At 41.6% G+C, this 18,133-nt stretch overlaps 1 protein-coding gene across 4 annotated transcripts in view; it reads right to left on the minus strand.

Moving 5' to 3' along the window:
• Positions 1 to 2,030: 2,030 nt before the first annotated feature.
• The window catches only part of TTC13 (tetratricopeptide repeat domain 13), a 193,075-nt gene continuing 176,972 nt past the window's right edge, over positions 2,031 to 18,133 (minus strand). For 3 of the 4 annotated variants that reach the window (XM_073557641.1, XM_073557639.1, XM_073557642.1), the window contains 3 exons: positions 17,871 to 17,949; positions 16,590 to 16,669; positions 12,694 to 14,034 (listed from right to left, as the gene is read on the minus strand). In XM_073557641.1, the coding sequence (XP_073413742.1) occupies positions 13,920 to 14,034; positions 16,590 to 16,669; positions 17,871 to 17,949 (274 nt within the window). In that variant the 3' untranslated portion in view covers positions 12,694 to 13,919. Of the gene's footprint in view, positions 2,903 to 12,693; positions 14,035 to 16,589; positions 16,670 to 17,870; positions 17,950 to 18,133 lie in introns of those variants that run through there. The other variant, XM_073557640.1, reaches the window with a different exon arrangement.

Here is an 18,133-nt window from a genome sequence, read left to right on the forward strand (position 1 = left end):
TAAACGTTATGTAAAATATTCCCAATAAAAGCTTAGACTCAATCCACAAAAAAAATCCCCACTCACGTCTGTCATCTGTCAATGGAAATATAGGGGGCTTCCACGTTACTGGTAGAAAAGAGAAATGGCTCCTAGCCCCCACAAAAGAAATTCAGCAAATTCTGCGCTCCCAAATCCCCCCTCCTTTATGATCCCTACAGTGTACATAAACCACATTTAGCATCCACAAGTTTGGCATTTCTGGAGCGATGATGAGAGTCTGCCTAGTTTACAGGTGCGTGTTTCCAGAAGCATGAGCTGGGCACCACAACTTATGTACTGGTCATTACAACAAGCAGTTTGCATTTATTACTCAGCAATATCCACTGCTGTTTGTTTCTGGAAGACACCCATAGAGTCAAAATTGTCACTACACCTGTAGATAAATCCCAAAGGGGTATAATTTCCAAAATGTGGTTGAGGTGGGATTCTTCTTCTGTGCTCTAGGAGCCAAATAGCACTCTGTCCTACCAGAGTCTCGCCGTGTGGCTAAGCAGTATTATACAGCCACATGTGGGGTATTTCTACATTCAGTAGAAATTGTGGGACAAATTTTGGTGCCATTTTTACCTATTTCCCAGGGTGAAAAGTAAAATCTGGGGCTAAAACAAAATTTTGGTGGTAAAAATGTAATTATTTCTTTCTTCACTGCCCAATGGTATAAAATTCTATGATCCACCTGTGGTGTGAATATGATCACTGCACCCCTAGATGAATTCATTGAGAGGTGTAGTTTGTAAAATGGTGTCTCTTATGGGTGGGGTTCTGCGTTTCAGGCACAATAAAAAATTGGGGCTAAAATAACATTTTTGTTATAAAAAAAAATGTAAGTTTTTTTCACGGCTCTATGTTATAAACTCCTGTGAAGCACCTTGGGGTTCAAGGGGCTTACTACACACCTAGATAAACTCCTTGAGGGATCTAGTTTTCAAGACGTGGTCACTTGTGGGGGTTTCCACTGTTTAGGCACATCAGGTGCTCTCCAAAAGCGATAGGACACCTGCACACCATTCCATAAAAATCTGCATTCCTAAATGTCACTCCTTCCTCTGTGAGCCCTGCCGTGTGCCCAAACAGTAGTTTATTATTATTTCCATGGCTCTATGTTCTAAAACTTATGTAAGGCACCTGGGGGTTTAAGGTGCTCAGCACACATCTAGGTAAGTTCCCTGAGGGGTCTAGTTTCCAAAAAGGTTTCACTTTGGGGGGGGGGTGTTTCTTCTGTTTAGGCACATCAGGGGCTCTCCAAACGCGACATGACACATGCAGGCCATTCTATCAAAATTTGCATTCCCAAAATCACTCCTTCCATTCCAAGTAATGCCGTGGTCGCAAAACAGTATTCACCACATCTGAGGTATCGGCGTGCTCAGGAGAAATTGCACAACACAATTTTGGAGTCCATTTTTTCCTGTTACCCTTGTGGAAATAAAAGAATTTGTGTTTAATCCATGTTCGGATTACGCCTTATCCAAGCACGTTCGCACATCACTAATGTGCATGATCGACCCGATTGTCTCCTTACTGGTGACATCATATCCAACAGTGTGTGGCTGCAAAAAATATTGTGTCTCTATGCAAATGACTAGTCATAGCAAACTTGGAATATTGTGTACAAATTTGGGCTTCACTATATGTGGACATAACTGAACTACAGCGGGTGCAGAGAAAAGTGTCCAAAGATCTTCCAACAGCCATAACTTTTTTATTTTTATGTCAACATAGTGCTATAAAAGGATTGCGGGATTGATTTTTCCATACAGCATACTGGAAAGTAATTCCAAGTGTGGTGAATTTGCAAAAAAAAAAAAAGTGCAGTTCCACAATAGGTTTAGTTTTTTTTCTATTTACCACGGTTTCTAAATGTTAAAACTGACCTTGCCAGTATGAATCTCAAGGTCATTACAAGTATGCAGATACCAACTGTAAGAAAAAGTTCTTACTGAGAGCTGGAAGAGCCAGACAAAAATGCAGACGATCTTCTTATCAAGCTGAGGTCGAAGTTTATTAAGAGATACACGGCAGAACAGGTACAGATAGTCAGTGAAGTCGAAGCATGCGGGCACAAAAACAGGAATTCAGACGGGCAGAGATTCGCTGTGAAGTCTGGCAATGAAAAGGCTCCTTGCCCTGGCCATGGTGTCATAAAAGTCATTAGTATCTATAGCTACTGTGCTTAATCTTATCCCTGCTTCCAGGCTTGATCCATAAATTCATGCATTTGACATTTTAATGAGTTTGTTCTCTACCAACATTATCACGTATACACACATTGACCATATATTTGTTAACCCTAGTCCCCTATTGATCCAATTTTCCTTTATGCTCGCTTGCCAGGGTTGATAGCAGACATGATCTCATCTCACATCCTCCATTTCGAAGTACATCTTATTAGTTCTTTTGTAAAAGTTGAACTTTCACAAGATGGCTGCCTGGTTCATCATGGCCGCTCAGTATATTATGGCTGACCATTCTCTTACAAGTCCCCCTCTTGTATTCTATCCAAAGTACAACATACAGTGCTGTAATATTCATGGGTGAATTATTGAAAATAAGAATATTGAGGTAATTCAGCGCTTTATGCACGTGTGTGTGTGTGTGTGTAAGGCAAAAGTCCCTAAAAATACCACAAACACATAATAAAAAAATAATTCAAATATTAGTCCCCAAAAAAATAAACTTATTTTTTGCACAATAGTTAAGTCTATTGGTCTTTTTCTTTTCATTCTTTGGCTTCTGGATTTTCCTGATCTTCTCCCCCTTTCACACTATCAGAGTCCCACTGTATAGTGTGAAACATCTTCTCCTGCTCATCCAATAGGTTCATGGTCCCAGGAGTAAAATATGAAAATCTTCAGCTGACCTGGAAAAAATAGAAAAAAAGTGGAGTATCAGTCTTTACCAGAAATCTCAGTAAAATAATTAAGAAGTGTACACTGATTGATAAGAACAATTTTAACACCTTTGTAGCTTGAAATTTGAGCAAAGACTTAATCGTTGTTGGGATGTAAGGCACTAGCCTGTCATTAACCCTTTTATAGTACAGGCACTCCCCCTCAATGGGTAGGGACTCAAGGGAATTGAACAGGGATGAGTCTCCATCCTTCTCCTGTGCCTTTACGAGATCTTGACGAGGAGAAAAAACAAGGGGGGGGCTCTCTGGGTTTTTTAGTGACTGCAGCAATGACTTCTTGGGGATATTTGTCATCGCCCGTAAGGGCAGCTTCCTTGGCTGCGTGGTCTACATATGCATTGCCAAGGATGTGGGGTCAGGAGTCAACCTCTGGCGCCCTTCAATTTTACAGAAGGACCATAAATTCGGGAATTCTTTGCCCTGCTGCTCAATTTGTTTGAGAATGTCTGCATGTTGTAAAGGCTTATTCTGTGAGTCAACCATCTCCCTCAGGGACCATACATTGAGATACAGGGTGAGGGAGGAAACAACATAGGCACTGTCACTGAAGATATTCATTGGCTCTTTACACACAAGAATGACCTGTAGAGCTGGTTCCAATTCAGCTTTCTGAGCAGAAAAGTGACCGGGGAGTTTATACTGCAGCAGCAATGGCTTAGCTGGAAGCCACACTGCGAAGCCTGTGACATAGTGCCCCTCATGCCAATATCGAGCTCCGTCGATATAGGCATAAGGGATTCCCTCCTGAAAATCTGCTCGGAAGGGAGAGGGAGTGACATTAGCCTGTTCAATTTGACAATCGTGACTTTTTCGGGCATATTGCATCATCTGGGCTGTTATATTTCTCACCCACTTTGACTTGTAAGTCTCTAGTCTCAAAATCAATGATCCATTGGGCCATTCTCTGTGAATGAATACCTGAAGCTTTTCCCTTGCGGGGTTTGTAAAATTAAAGGAGCAAATCCCACTATATGTCTCACTTGATTCATAGTCCAGTGCATGCCCAGTAGGTGCTTCATGCACAAAGTGAATCCTTTTTCCACGGGGGTAAGCAACCTAGAGTAGTAACCTAGGGCGTACAACTGACTAGACACTTTTGGGCTTTCTTTGGGCCATTTTTGTAGAAGCACAGAAGAAATAGAGACATCACCGGTGTGAGTCAGAATGTAGAAAGGCTGGGAAGGATAAGAGTTAACCAATGCAGCAGCTGCCGTAAGGGCGCGCTTCAATCCCTCAAACGTCATCAACAGATTTTAGTAAATCATACAGTGGTTTAGCCAGATAAGCAAAATATTCAATAAATTCTCTGGAAAAATTGCTAAGACCCAAAACTTTTCGGAGCTCAGTAATATTAGTTGGTATGGGGACAGCTTGAATAGCTTTAACCCTGTCATGCATGGGTTTCTTTCCTTCTGCTGAGACAGACACACCCAAAAATTAAACCTCTGATTTCATCAATTGTACTTTGTCTAGACTCATTTTGAGTCCTGCATTTAGTAAAGCCTGACAAACATTTTCAAGGGTCTCTTTGTGTTCACATTCATCGACGGTTTGAATCAATAAATCATCCACATACTGTAAGACTTTGTCTCCGTAGCCAAGGGGTTCTAACACCTGAGCCAATGCCTGATGGAAATACACAGGAGAACTGTGAAATCCCATGGGCAACCGCGTGAACAAGTATTGCATAGTCTCAAAAGTGAATGCAAAGCGGAGGGCAGATTCAGGTGTTAGGGGTACTGAGAAAAAGCCATTTGCAATGGCCAAACAAGAAAACACTTTACAATCACTCCTCAGCTGTGACATAACTTCAGGGACAGATGCAACAAGGTGAGCTGCTGAGAGAGTGTACTTATTTACAAGTCTCAGGTCTACCACCATTCGAAAACTGCCATATTCCCTTTTTACAGGTAGAATAGGACTGTTACATGGAGAATTACCTTTCAGACCAACACCTTGCTTCTCCAATTCACTGACTGCAACCCTTATGTAAGGGATTGCGTCCTCAGGAATACGGTACTGATGCTGGAAAGGTGGCAGTTTTTCACCATCAATTTTAACCTGAGTTTGCATTAACTCACAATCAGTTTTCTTTGAGATCCACAATTTAGGGAACCTTTGCTTCAATTCATTTTTCAAAGCATCATTGTCAGCATTTTCAACATTTTCCTCAGTACATAATCCAAAACTAGCAATGGGTAATTTGTGACTCTCCTCATCCTCCTCCACAGGTATAATTACAGAACAGATAGTGGCTTCTTTATTCCGCCACAAGACTTTGTTACATAAATCAACAATTCCTATTGCTCCCAAAACATCAGTACCCAAAACAATGGACCGTAACTGTGGGTTTACCCAAAAAGTGCATTGAAGACCCCTTTGCTTCGATCCCCCTGTGTCCTGAAATCTCAGGTTCACTGGACGACTATTTACAGCTTGAATGCAGGAGCCCTCAAATCCTACCAAAGTGGTAGTCTCAGGCAGTCCAGGGGGTGACTGCAATTTGTGTCGTCATTGAAACTGAGGCTCTTGTATCGATGAGGATGTCTTCCCATGGAAGCCCCTCTATTCTTCCTTTGACATAAGGTCTCCTGTCCTTGCCCAGGGAAAGGTAGGCAAGGAGGGCAAGGGGAACAGGGGGAGCACCCCATCAGTGTTAACTGTGGTGGGAAGCCCGAAAAATCCATCATCCCCATCTGGACACGGCTTCCGCCCAACAGCTGCAACCTCCGCCCCAAAGAGATCCTTAGTCAGGGTCCGGTCCTCATGTTCCCGTAGCTCCCTAATCATCGGAGCATAGGGACGAGGAGGCGTGACCCCTTCCTGAATAGCATGGACCTCTGGGCAAGGATGAGTGGGAGCTATCGGGGAAGGAGCAGGAGGCTCCTGTGAGACTGGGTTAACCATTTGAAGACCATTATACTGCTGATACTGCCTAGGGTCATTCACTGCTGGATACAGAGGTCTAACTCCGAAAGGTAGTCTAGAGAACTCCCGGGGCCGTTGGGGGTTAAATGGCTCCCGGGGTTGTCGGGGTACAGTCCCTGGCACTAGGTTGGGACAAAAACGTCTAAAGTGTCCCAGCTATTCACAAGAGTAACACAGGGGACGACCTCTTATGGGATCCCTTGGGGGGATCTGCCGAACGGGACCTGCCCATTCTCGGCAGCTGGCCGTACCCCCCGGAATTCCTGGCCTCCCTGAATCAGCAGATACACCCCGAGGGGAATGGTATGCAAAAACGTAGGACTCATCGCTTCACCTCGGACTGCATCATCCTAACATTGGTTAACAAAGCCTCCACAACATCTTCAACTTTTTGCAAAACTCCTGATTTAAAAACTCCTTCCAAGGGCACTTTTTTTTACAAATTGTTCCATCATAGCAAATATATCACCCTGGTCCATAGTATCTAAGGTCTTATCAAACACAAAACACCAGGCTGCAACCCATTTATCTGGCTCTATCCTGAGATCACTCCCCTTCCTAATTTTAAAGGAATCTAACAATTCCGGAGAGGGCTTTCTCCCCTCTAACTTCTCACAAACTTCATTTTCCCTTGGGGTTCTGTCAGATCATATTGAGTCCATTTTGCTTGCTGAGCTTTAAGATTGGACATGAACTCAGAAGGCACAAAAGACATGAAATAACGGGAAGCATCCTCTCTAGATCCAATTTGGAATTTATCTAGCCATGATTCAAAACCAAGAACATCACGAAACACTCCCTTACTTTCCTCCAAATTGGGCAAATTTTTAAGAAATTTAAGATGGACCAGGGACATTTGCCCGGGGATTTTTCTCGGGGATGGGGTTGAAGCAGCAGCAGCGTTAAATTTAAAGTCTACCTGGGATGAATCATCTCTTTCCTCCTCTTCTGCCAACTCTTTACTCAACTGTGTCTGCATGTGCTGAAGTTGTCGGGACAATCTATCCTGTGTGTGTGTTCTCTCAGCCAGTCTCCTAACATTGACTTCCATTCTGAGACTGTATTTTCGTCAGCCCCGCACTTCTCCACTGCAGACTCCATCTGTGCTATGAGTGCTCTCAAAGGATGCAACTCAACCCCCTTCCTCTGTTTCCTCTGCTAGTTTCAATGTCTTATTCAACTGTTCTAATCTCTCTCCATATGTTGCCCCACCCCGGGTGACCCCATATACACACTGTGGTGTAGGCTGCCTATCAAGAACCTGATCAAAGGTTATGACTGTCTTACACAAAGCCGCTACTCGGCTACTAGTCTTCCCTAGTGAATTCTTTCTATCTAATTCCCTGTTCTCTTTGGTAAACCAACGCATACAATTTAACCACGTGGTTTCCACATTAACCCCTTCCAGCTGGGGAGTGCCAGCATATTTCTCTGCCTGCTTCCGTAACCACTCCATATTTACAGTGGTCTACAAGGATGAATTTTTCTCTGTTCTAGTATTAACAAATGCAATTTAAGCAGAGTTAGATACTCACACCTCTCTCAGATGGAAGACCTGCTGCAGCTTTGGGTCGACCAAAAAATATCAATAGAGGTGCAGCCGTGATTCCAGTCTCACTCGTAACGCTTGCCAAGCGTCTCCCCACGCCCTTTTAAAGCTTCTTGCTACCCGGCACAAAAAAGTTCTCACGTCCTTGTAGATAACTACTTCCTAGTTGCACATATATTTTTATAGTTTTTTTTTCTGCAGTTTTCTTATACAAATCGGGCAGGCGGACTCAGAGCGATCATGAGAGGTTCTCCTTCAGACTGGCTTCCTTTGATCGGTTTCACGTGTGGCCACACGCGTTTTTTTTCTTCACTCTTCCAACCTCCAAGCCCTCATCCGCAAAATCTTCCAATGGTTCTTCTGGAGGCAGCTCTCCGGAGCCGCTCCTCCGGGCTGGCAATCGCCACTTGTAAGAAAAAGTTCTTACTGAGAGCTGGAAGAGCCGGACAAAAATGCAGACAAGCTTCTTATCAAGCTGAGGTCGAAGTTTATAAAGAGATACACGGCAGAACAGTTTCAGGTAGTCAGTGAAGTCAAAGCATGCGGGCACAAAAACAGGAATTCAGATGGGCAGAGATTTGCTGTGAAGTCTGGCGATGAAAAGGCTCCTTGCCCTGGCCATGGTGTGGCACAGCAGCATAATGGCGGTGGAATGGCCCCGAGCAACAGTAACAAGGGCTTCTTATACATAATGCGAGCAAAGAAAGCTTCATTTTGCCGCAGAGGGCGTTTACATGATAATTCTAAGGCGTTTACATGATAATTCTAGAGAAACGTGTGGTTCAGAACAAAGAATATAATGACAATACGAGGACATTAACGTTTCCCCAAACAACACTAAAACCCATAAGTCATTAGCATCTATAGCTACTGTCCTTAATCTTATCCCTGTTTCCAGGCTTGATCCATAAATTCATGCATTTGACATTTTAATGAGTTTGTTCTCTACCAACATTATCACGTATACACACATTGACCATATATTTGTTAACCCTATTCCCCTATTGATCCAATTTTCCTTTATGCTCGCCTGCCAGGGTTGATAGCAGACATGATCTCATCTCACATCCTCCATTTCAAAGTACATCTTATTAGTTCTTTTGTAAAAGTTGAACTTTCACAAGATGGCTGCCTGGTTCATCATGGCCGCTCAGTATATTATGGCTGACCATGTATAGGTTCTTTTTTAAAGTAGTGAAAAAAATAATCAGAAATTTGTAAGAAAAAAAATTGCTTATGTCATTGAGACCCCTAGTCTTAATTTTTCGATAACTAAAGGTTGGATGCTGTCTTTTTTTTTGCATACTGTGATGATTTTGGGGTAGATACAATGTTTTGATCGCCCGTTATTGAAATTTTGCAAGGCAAAAAAACGTAATATTTGGAATTTCGTTTTTTTTTCTCGTTACGCCGTTTACTAATCAGATTAATTTATTTTAAATTTTGATACAGTGGATATTATTGAAATCAGCGATACCAAATGTTTGGTATGTATTAATTTTTTTATTCTGATTGGGGCAAAAGGAGGGTGATTTGAACTTGTTTTTATTTTATATATTTTTTTAAATTTTTTTACTGGCTTCAGAGATGGACAGTGGCATATAACTTGTTAGCAGCGGGTAGATCGCTGATCCACCCACAGCTGTTAAGAGGCACATGACAGCTGATCAGATCAGTTGTCATGTGCAGGGAGAGATGCCGGCTCAGCGCCAGAACCCGCACAATAGGAAGGAACACAACCTATACGTCATCAGTTGTGATGGGGTTAAGGAAATGGGTGGACTGCAATAACAAAACAGGTTATTAAACTTGGGGTTATTCGGTTTGGAAAAACAATGGCTTATGGGTGAGCTTATTAATGTATGTATGTCTACCACAAGGACAAGGGGGCATCCTCTATGTCTAGAGGAAAGAAGTCTTCGTCATCATCAGATTCTTTACTGTACCAAGCAGTGAGACTATGGAACTCTCTGCCATATGATGTTGGATTGGTTGATTCAATTTAAAAGTTCAGGGAGGGCCTGGATGCCTTTCTTGGCAAATCTATTACAGGTTATGGGTCCTAGATTCTAGGAACGTTGACCAAGATGTGAGGAATTTTTTCTCTAATATGGGGAAATTAGCAGCTGGATTTTTTTTTGTTTTCCTCTGACTTAACATGTCAGGATTACACATTGAACTCAAGGGATCTGTCTTTTTCTTCAATCTCAACAACTAACGAAAGCATTCATTTGTATTTCTTTTACTTTTTTTTAAAGCTTTTGGTATTTGGTCCCATTTTCTGTGTCAAAATCGTAAAAATGGAGCATGCAGGTTGTTCAATTCAGCACAAAATCAAAGATATACTTTTGGTTTTTTTTAAGCTATTTTGCTCCTTCGAAGAGCAAAAAGTTGCATGATCCTTTAAAATGTTGCAAATTGTATTCTTTTCCTGTGCAAAAAATATAATTATACAGATTCTGCATTTAGGGTACAGAAATATAAAAATTTAGCAACATTTCAAAATAGCTGTAAATGTTGAATTAGGCTAAAACATTTGAATCAGGAAAACCATGCAACCACATTGCAAAATAACAAAAAAAAACAAGTAAAGTTAACTTAAAAAAGGTGAAAATAAAACAAAGAATAAGGCACAAAGAAAAGTCATGATTAGAACCAATTCACTACACAAGAAAGACACAAGACAAAGATGAATCGCGAAATTCGTCTTCAGTGCTTGGATCACCAGACCAGCTGTTTTTGAGTATGGAGAATAGAATTCTTTTCTTCCAGTTCTATGCCCCAAGAACACATCCTAAAACTGGGGATAAAATATTGTAAAGTCTACGAACCAATACAAAATGTGTGTAATACACAATGTGACACTAGATTTATTGAGGTAAAACATCAACCTTTATTTCTTTATTCTTCTGACATCAGTTGAAACTTCCATCAAATTATTGTGCTTTCAAATACTCAGCTGCAATATTCTCCATACTAAAATTCAAGTATATTTAGCATGTAGGAGGTATGTCTCATGGTCGCACCATTTCCTTTTCATCCATAGAAATCACATTTTTTTTTGTTCATTTTACAGTAGTGATAGCTGCCGTCTTCTAAAACAAACATACAAAATAAAATCTGTAACTGAATCACTGCTTAAAATTATCTCATTGATTTAAGAGCCAAATAAAAATATGAAGAACACACAGATAAAAAAAATGCTAGTAACCTTCATGCAGATGAGCATGTGACTGCATCGCAACCTAAAGCATGGTGGCATGCAGATCAGTGCATTAATTTGTTCGATGGTTAACAATTGTTTGGTTTTGCAGCTGAACCGCAACTTTAGCTGTACAAAAATATGGCGATCTACATGTTGGCATTGTTATGGGCGTTACGATGTGGCAACTTTGGGAACTTTGCTCTTTGGGATAACTTGGTTTAAAAATCTGCTGTTCAATAGTTTTATTGGAAATAATCTTTTTTCAAAATTGATGTAGAAAGATTAAACACATAAAACCAAAAATACCCATCAACAGAAAGTCATTGATGTTACACAAAGATAATCAGTTGTATGGTAGATATTTTATCAAAAAGGGTTATTTGTTGGGCAACCAGTTTCCATATGTTGGTACTGGAGGAGATGAGTTGTTCATGAAGAATGCCTGTCATTAGGCAGAGGTGTCGTCTCAGCACTATCAAAAATATAATCTAACCTACTGAGGTGCTCCATTGTGAATTGGCCAGGACTAGTGATGGGCGAGTAGCATCGTTGCTCGGGTTTCCCAGAGCATGCTCGGGTGGTCTCCGAGGATTTTGGCGTGCTCGGAGATTTAGTTTTCGTCATCTCCGCTGCATGATTTACGACTGCTAGACAAGCTGAATACATGTGGGAATTCCCTAACAAACAGGAATTCACACATATAATCATCCTGTCTAGCAGTCATAAATCATACAGCTGAGACGACGAAAACTAAATCTCCAAGCACGCCAGAATACTCTGAGACCACCCAAGCATGCTCGGGGAAACCCGAGCAACGAGTATACTCGCTCATCACTAGCCAGGACTTAAAGGGAATCTGTTAGCAGGACACACCCCAAACTATTTATATTCACATGTAGAGATGTCCAGCAATAACTTTACATGGCAAGTCCATTCCAACATTACTATCAAATCAGCATTTGAACTGAAATGTAAAAGAGGCTAGGGAGCTATGGTAGATCTGAAGCTTCTGTCACTCCAGCTCTATTCCTCGCCAAGCGCCAGCAGGAAGAGGCTGTGCTAGGTGAGTAGTAGAGCCGGAGCAACAAAGACTTCAGATCTACAATAGATCAGTTCTCAGTACTGGAGGGACGGACTGGACATGTAAAGGTATTGCTGGGCTCGCCTTTGAGCACTACATGCATGTATAAAAATTTTGAGTATTAAATCCTTCTGAAAGATGGCGTAAAAAAATAAATTTGGCACACTGCTACTAAGTACAAAGGACTTATCCGCTGCTGAATTTCTGTAATGTGAATTTCGAAGCAAAGACTATAGTGGCAAAATCTGCACCAAATTGTGCACATTTCCTTGCAAAAATGCCTGCATTACAAACAGAAAATCTACAGCATAAATTTACATTCCTCAGGTTTAACACCTACAACAATCGTCAGTTTCCTTTGTGGATTTTTTTCTGCATCGTGTGGATAAGATTTTGTAAAATCTGGGCTGAAAATGTGTGCATTCTTCCCATGAGCACATACCATTTGTGTCCAAAAAGCTTTATAAATATAGGAGTTTGAAACTAACTCCTTCACTTTACACTAGTTTCTTTTGGTATGTTCATTCGGCACTTAGCCCTTGCGATTACTCTGTCAATGCCAAAGACAAGTGATAAAAGCACTATTAACTTTAGGAAGGAGACGGGAAACCTTTTAATTATGTATTCCAATTATGAAAACCCAAACCCAAAGTTTGTTACTGCTTATATTTAACCTGTACCAACCTCCTAATACATTTGACTCTTGAAAGATTGAAAAATTTAAAAACTAAGGGCTTGCTCACACTGCCGTATAACCAGTGACGTAACTAGAGTCTGATAGGCCCCAGTGCAAAGTTTGGACCGGCCCCCTTCAACCCAACCGCATGTTGGTCAGATGTATGGGCCATTGTAGCATTCTAAATCCTATAAGTACAATCAAACTCCCCACTCCAATTATGTAGTAATGTCTCCCATCTTGCGTTTCTTCCTGGTATATATGTTCCCCATCCTGGTATACATATCCATCCCCCATTCTGGTATACATGTCCCTTATCCTGGGCCCCATCCTAGTATATGACCCCCATTCTACCACTGTTTTTCAAATCATAGAAAAAAAAAAAAAGATTCTACTCACTTCCCTCAGCACAGCATCCTCTTCGAAAGCCGGCAGCTGACTTCAGCTTGCAAGCGATGGGAGCGCATTACGTCACAGCTATGCGCCCCCAGTCACATGCACGCTGGCATCAGCTGCTGGCCTCTAATTGGCTGGCAGAGTGTATTTCAGTGGAATGACCGGGGGGGGGTGTCTGCGCCACAATATACTAGAGCTGAATGTGTGCCTGAGGACGTACATCCAGTTGAAGTTTGCATTGGTATTAGCGGGACCTCCACACGGACCCAGACCACGATTGTTAAACCCCAGCATATAACAGGGCCGAGTACTATCTGATGGTGCATTCGATGGCACTCGGCCCAATGTTGTACTATGGATCTGTGATTATTTTCTCATCTGGTTTGGCAGGTCATCCGATGTACGCTGACAGACCATTGAGAAGATGGAGAACTTAATTTCTGAGTCTTCTCCATACATGTGCAGCAATTTCCTTATGTGAAAGAATCGGATCACAGTAAGAGGATTATACTAATGACCCTGTGCTCAAGCTCTGTCAGCTTTTGAGTCGACTGTCATTTCGCATAAATCGAGCCGATTCTCTCGCATGAGTGTGAGGGCGAAACCTAAAAGGGATTTGTCTTTTCAATATGTATTATGGCAGCGTACGTACGGTCACTTAGCCCCAATCACTTGAACTGGATAGTGTTGCAAATCTATATTTAATGCCAACTAGTGGTGGCACTATCCCAAAAAAAATAATTTCAGATTGATCTTTTGAGTGGAATGTAACTCTTTTTTTTGCCTATCTGCCATACAAACACTAACGATTTGCTTTGTGTAACCTAGAAAAACAAATGCCATATAAAAGAATTTGAAGTACATAGACACAGAAATGAATCAACTTCAATCAACAATGCAAACACAATCCTGACATATGAGGGCCAGAAGTTTTTCTTGATTTCACATTTTGGTTTGGTCTCTTAACGGCTCTGGACATGATATCTTTTCAAGTTTTATCGAAAATGTATTAAAAAGAAAATACCAAAAGTGGTAAAGAACCTAGTTTGTTCACAATTGCACTTTTTCTGAAAATACAAATCCAAAATAATTTAATAGGCAATAAGGTCCCCTTCATAAATCTAGAACCAGTCATGATTTCTTTATGCACCGATGAGAAGAGTCAGTGTTCAAGACTTCAATCATTGCTCTCAGTGTAGGAAATGATTCCGATACAGATGGAAGGCTCTTGTACGAAGCAGGCAAGCTGGGGAACAAAACATCATTGTCATACTACATTGAACTTGTATTGAGCAAGCCAAAAATCGCATTAACAATCAGATCATTTTTTATGAATTTTTGACTATGTTTCAGCAGTTCTAACTTTTGAATTCTTCATTTGCTGTAACTGTATGAGGCCCTACTATAACCACTATCAAATGTTTGTGTATACATTCATCAAGTTATTAGTCATTAGAGACCTAATGTGTTTTGTTTTTTTACATAATGAAATTTATTTTATGCAATCTTAAATGCAATCAATAAAGCCCTACTCCGAAAATAAGCTCCAGTTACAGTCAGGGTCGGTGTTAGGGGAGGCAAACTGGGCAATTTTTCAAGGCCCTCACTCTTAGGGGCCCCCAGTGTTTCTTTTCTGAGGTCCAGAAAGCTTGAGGAACTTTGGTCACATCATGGTCATGTGACCATTACATCACCAAAGGTCTCCTAACTGCAGGGTAGAGTAAGATGGCTGCCGACCAGGTCCTCGAGGTGAGATATACATCATTGCGGTTGGTAGTCTCCGTGATATGAACCCGAAAATGCAAGGCAGAGCACGTATAGTGCGGAGAGAGTTAATAGGGAGTATCCAGGGCCGGGTTTATGAGCAAAAAGATAGTTGGGACTGGCTGCTCACATATCAGGCCTCAAGGGGATACGGCAGATATAAGGAAGTCTAGACATATCATTATTGTGGTGTGCGCAAGGTGAAAAAGACCTTGCACGTGTGGCTCAGTATCTGCTGGAGGCGAAGTAAAGGTCTGATATTTAACCGGGTGAGCTCCTACTATATGAGGACTGTTTATTTTCAGTTTTGGGGCTGTTAATCCTTTTGTATTCTGAAAAGGCTGTTTTTGTTTGTTAAACAGGTCAGTTCATGGACATATAATAAAATGCATGTTTGTTTTGAACCAATGAATCGGACCCCTGTATGTGCACTCGCGTCTACATGTGAGCTGATCTCTTACAATAATATATATAAATACACACATACACACACACGTATATGTGTAGTGAGTGTGTATTTACCCGTGTGTAAAAACACACGTGGATGTACATTCGAAACAGAGGCACACATCACTTCTAAGATTCCTAATTTATTAAGTGGTGTGTGCCTTAAATGAATTTGATGCATCTTAAGGTACTGTCACACTTAGCGATGTACCAGCGATCCCGACCAGCGATATGACGCGGTCAGGATCGCTGGTACATAGCTAAGTGGTCGCTAGTGAGCTGCCACACAGGCAGATCTCACTAGCGACATCGCTGGGGACGGGGGTCGCTACTTACCTGTCACACCAGGGGATCCTGCGTCCTCCCGCCCGCTTCCACGCGTCGCTCGTCGTCACAGCAGGAAGCGCCGCAGGAAGCTGACGACGAGAAACAGTCCAGCCTGTTCTCGCGCGATCAGCGATAACCAGCAGGGGAGCGGGTTGTAGGTAAGTATCAGACATAGCGATATCGCTAGCAATATCGCTATAACGTCACAAGTTATAGCGATATTGCTAGCGATATCGCTTAGTGTGACAGGCCCTTTACTCCAGCAGCCTCATTCATTAAGACTGGCCTGCAAATGCCAGTCTTAATGAATCGGGGCTATTGTTCTCGCTAGCACATTGCCCGTTGTAAACAGGAGATGTGCTGCTGACAACATGATAGGTGTGGGGGCAGAATGAGCTACGAGTGATCATTCTAACAATCGCTCTTCCTCAGCATGTGTAAAGAGTAGATTGATGTACATGGGAAAAGGAAATGGGAGGTCAAGAAATTCATGATAGGATTCAGTGTTTGGAAAGTTATGTTGATGATCCAGAAAGTGATGACCGTAATATTTGAATAAATGTTGATTGTTGGTCATAGAAAAAAATAAGACATCCCCTGAAAATAAGCCCCATCCCATCTTTTAGCTACGGCCAGAAGACAGTAGACAGGTATTAATGTATTAATATGTAAGCATACTCCCTGGCACTTGGGACTCACACTCATGGCACGGTTCTAAAATGAGAAGTATGACTTCTTGTATGCCATAGTCAGTGTTAAAAAGGTTGCACAGAAGCCTTAAACAATCGGAGTTGGCTACTGCCTTCTGCTCATGATGAGCATACTTGGGTTTTCTGGCTTGTTTCAAAAATTGACAGTGGCAAGCCATAGGGATAAAAGGATAAATTCACATCGGGAATCAGCTCACTGCTCCAACACAGTCGTTCAAACATCCCCCGCTAGACTAGAACAGATGACGTCCAACCACCAGCCTACTGCAGCCAATTCGAGCCTGCAGTGGTCAGTTGACTAGTGTGTCGACATGGCTAGCGGTCTGGTGGAAACATAAGGATAGTAGCGCCGGACAATGTCAGGTTTTTTTTTTTAAACTGTAAATTTTTTTATTAAAGTTTTACAAATTTTAACAAATGGACAAAAATCCAGACACAGTTACAATCAAAGACATATGAAATAAAATAGTTACAAAGACAAGACAAGAATCATCTTGATAGGAAACATGAAAACTATAGAAAAGAAAAACTTCCGTTGCATAAGGTTTTTTACCTTCTTAGATTCATCCAACTTTTGGAGGTTTTGCTGAATGCTTCGAATCCTGGTGCTGTCATAGCTTCAAAATCCACCAGCTGAAAAACAAAATTATTGTAAATAATTTATTAGCACCTGACTTAAATGGTCAAAGTACAAAACTACTGTATATACTCGTGTATAAGCAGAATCTTTCAGCACATCTTTCGTGTGCTGAAAACACCCCCCGGCTTATACATGAGTCATTGTACCAGAAGCCGACGGGGGAGTGGGAGCAGTGGAGCAGGGGGTCACAGGAGGCAGGAGCCAGCGGCTGCAACTGTGCCTGCTGCTAAAGAGAAATGAATATTCACTGCACTGGCAATGAATATTCATTTCTCTTATAGAGCACACAGTTACAGCCACAGGCTTCCAGCAGCTGTATAAAAAAAAACAAACCTCCTACTTACCTTCCCTGTGCGCCCTCGCAGCATCTTGAGCCAGCTTCCAGAAGCTCCTGCAGCCAGCTGATCACGTATACCCTGCTGAGTGGAGAGAACTGAAAATTCATTGCCTTAATGAGCTGGGACACGTGATCAGCCGGGCGCAAGAGCTGATGGAAGCAGGAAGAAAAATGCTGCAAGTGCGCGAAGGGAAGGTAAGTAGGTTTTTTTTTTATGCTTTTCTCATGGGGGGTCATGCATACAAGGATAGGGATGAGGAGCTATGCATACCAGGATAGGGAAGAGGAGCCATGCATACCAGGACGGGGATGAGGAGCCATGCATACCAGGAAAGGGATGAGGAGCCATGCACACCAGGAAAGGGATGAGGAGCCATGCATACCAGGACAGGGATTAGGAGCCATGCATACCAGGACAGGGATAAGGAGGCCGTGCAGACTAGGATGGGGATGTGGGGACAATGCATACCTGGCTTATACTCGAGTCAATACGTTTTCCCAGTTTTTCGTGGCAAAATTAGGTGCCTCAGCTTATACTCGGGTCAACTTATACATGAGTATATACGGTAAGTGATAATGTCTAAAAATATAGAGGCACTTTGTGCAGCAAAAAAAGACGGGAGAAGTATAGATTCATACTATATATTGAAATGCATATGACAGACTTAAAATGTGCAATATGGTAAATGACCATTTCTGTAAACAAATCAATTAATATATATCTGTTACAGTCACAAACTTATGATTTATAGTAATTTTACACTTAGTTTTAGAGCTCTAGTTCCCCCACAAAGAAATTTGAGCACAAAAATTGTTTGACAAAAATAGCTTTGTAATTTTAGAGAAAATAGATGTACCTTTCCTTTAGGAATCTTCCCTGAAACCTCTTTACCACTGGCCATTAAAGCGCCCATAATAACAGAATATGCAACCACACTGAAAAGAAGAAAAAAGCAAAATGCTTAAAACAGCGGAGAAAAAATAAAAAAAATATATATTTATTTAATCTTCTTCTATGTATCTCTCTCTCTCTATATGTCACTATACCTATTGCCAAAAATACATGGATATACAAAATTTGGGTTTCACAAAATTTGCTGCTTAACCCCTTCACCTTCCC

Source organism: Dendrobates tinctorius, unplaced genomic scaffold (genome assembly GCF_039654945.1).
Source record: "Dendrobates tinctorius isolate UK_male_01 unplaced genomic scaffold, ASM3965494v1 ptg000250l, whole genome shotgun sequence".
Classification (NCBI taxonomy): domain Eukaryota; kingdom Metazoa; phylum Chordata; class Amphibia; order Anura; family Dendrobatidae; genus Dendrobates; species Dendrobates tinctorius.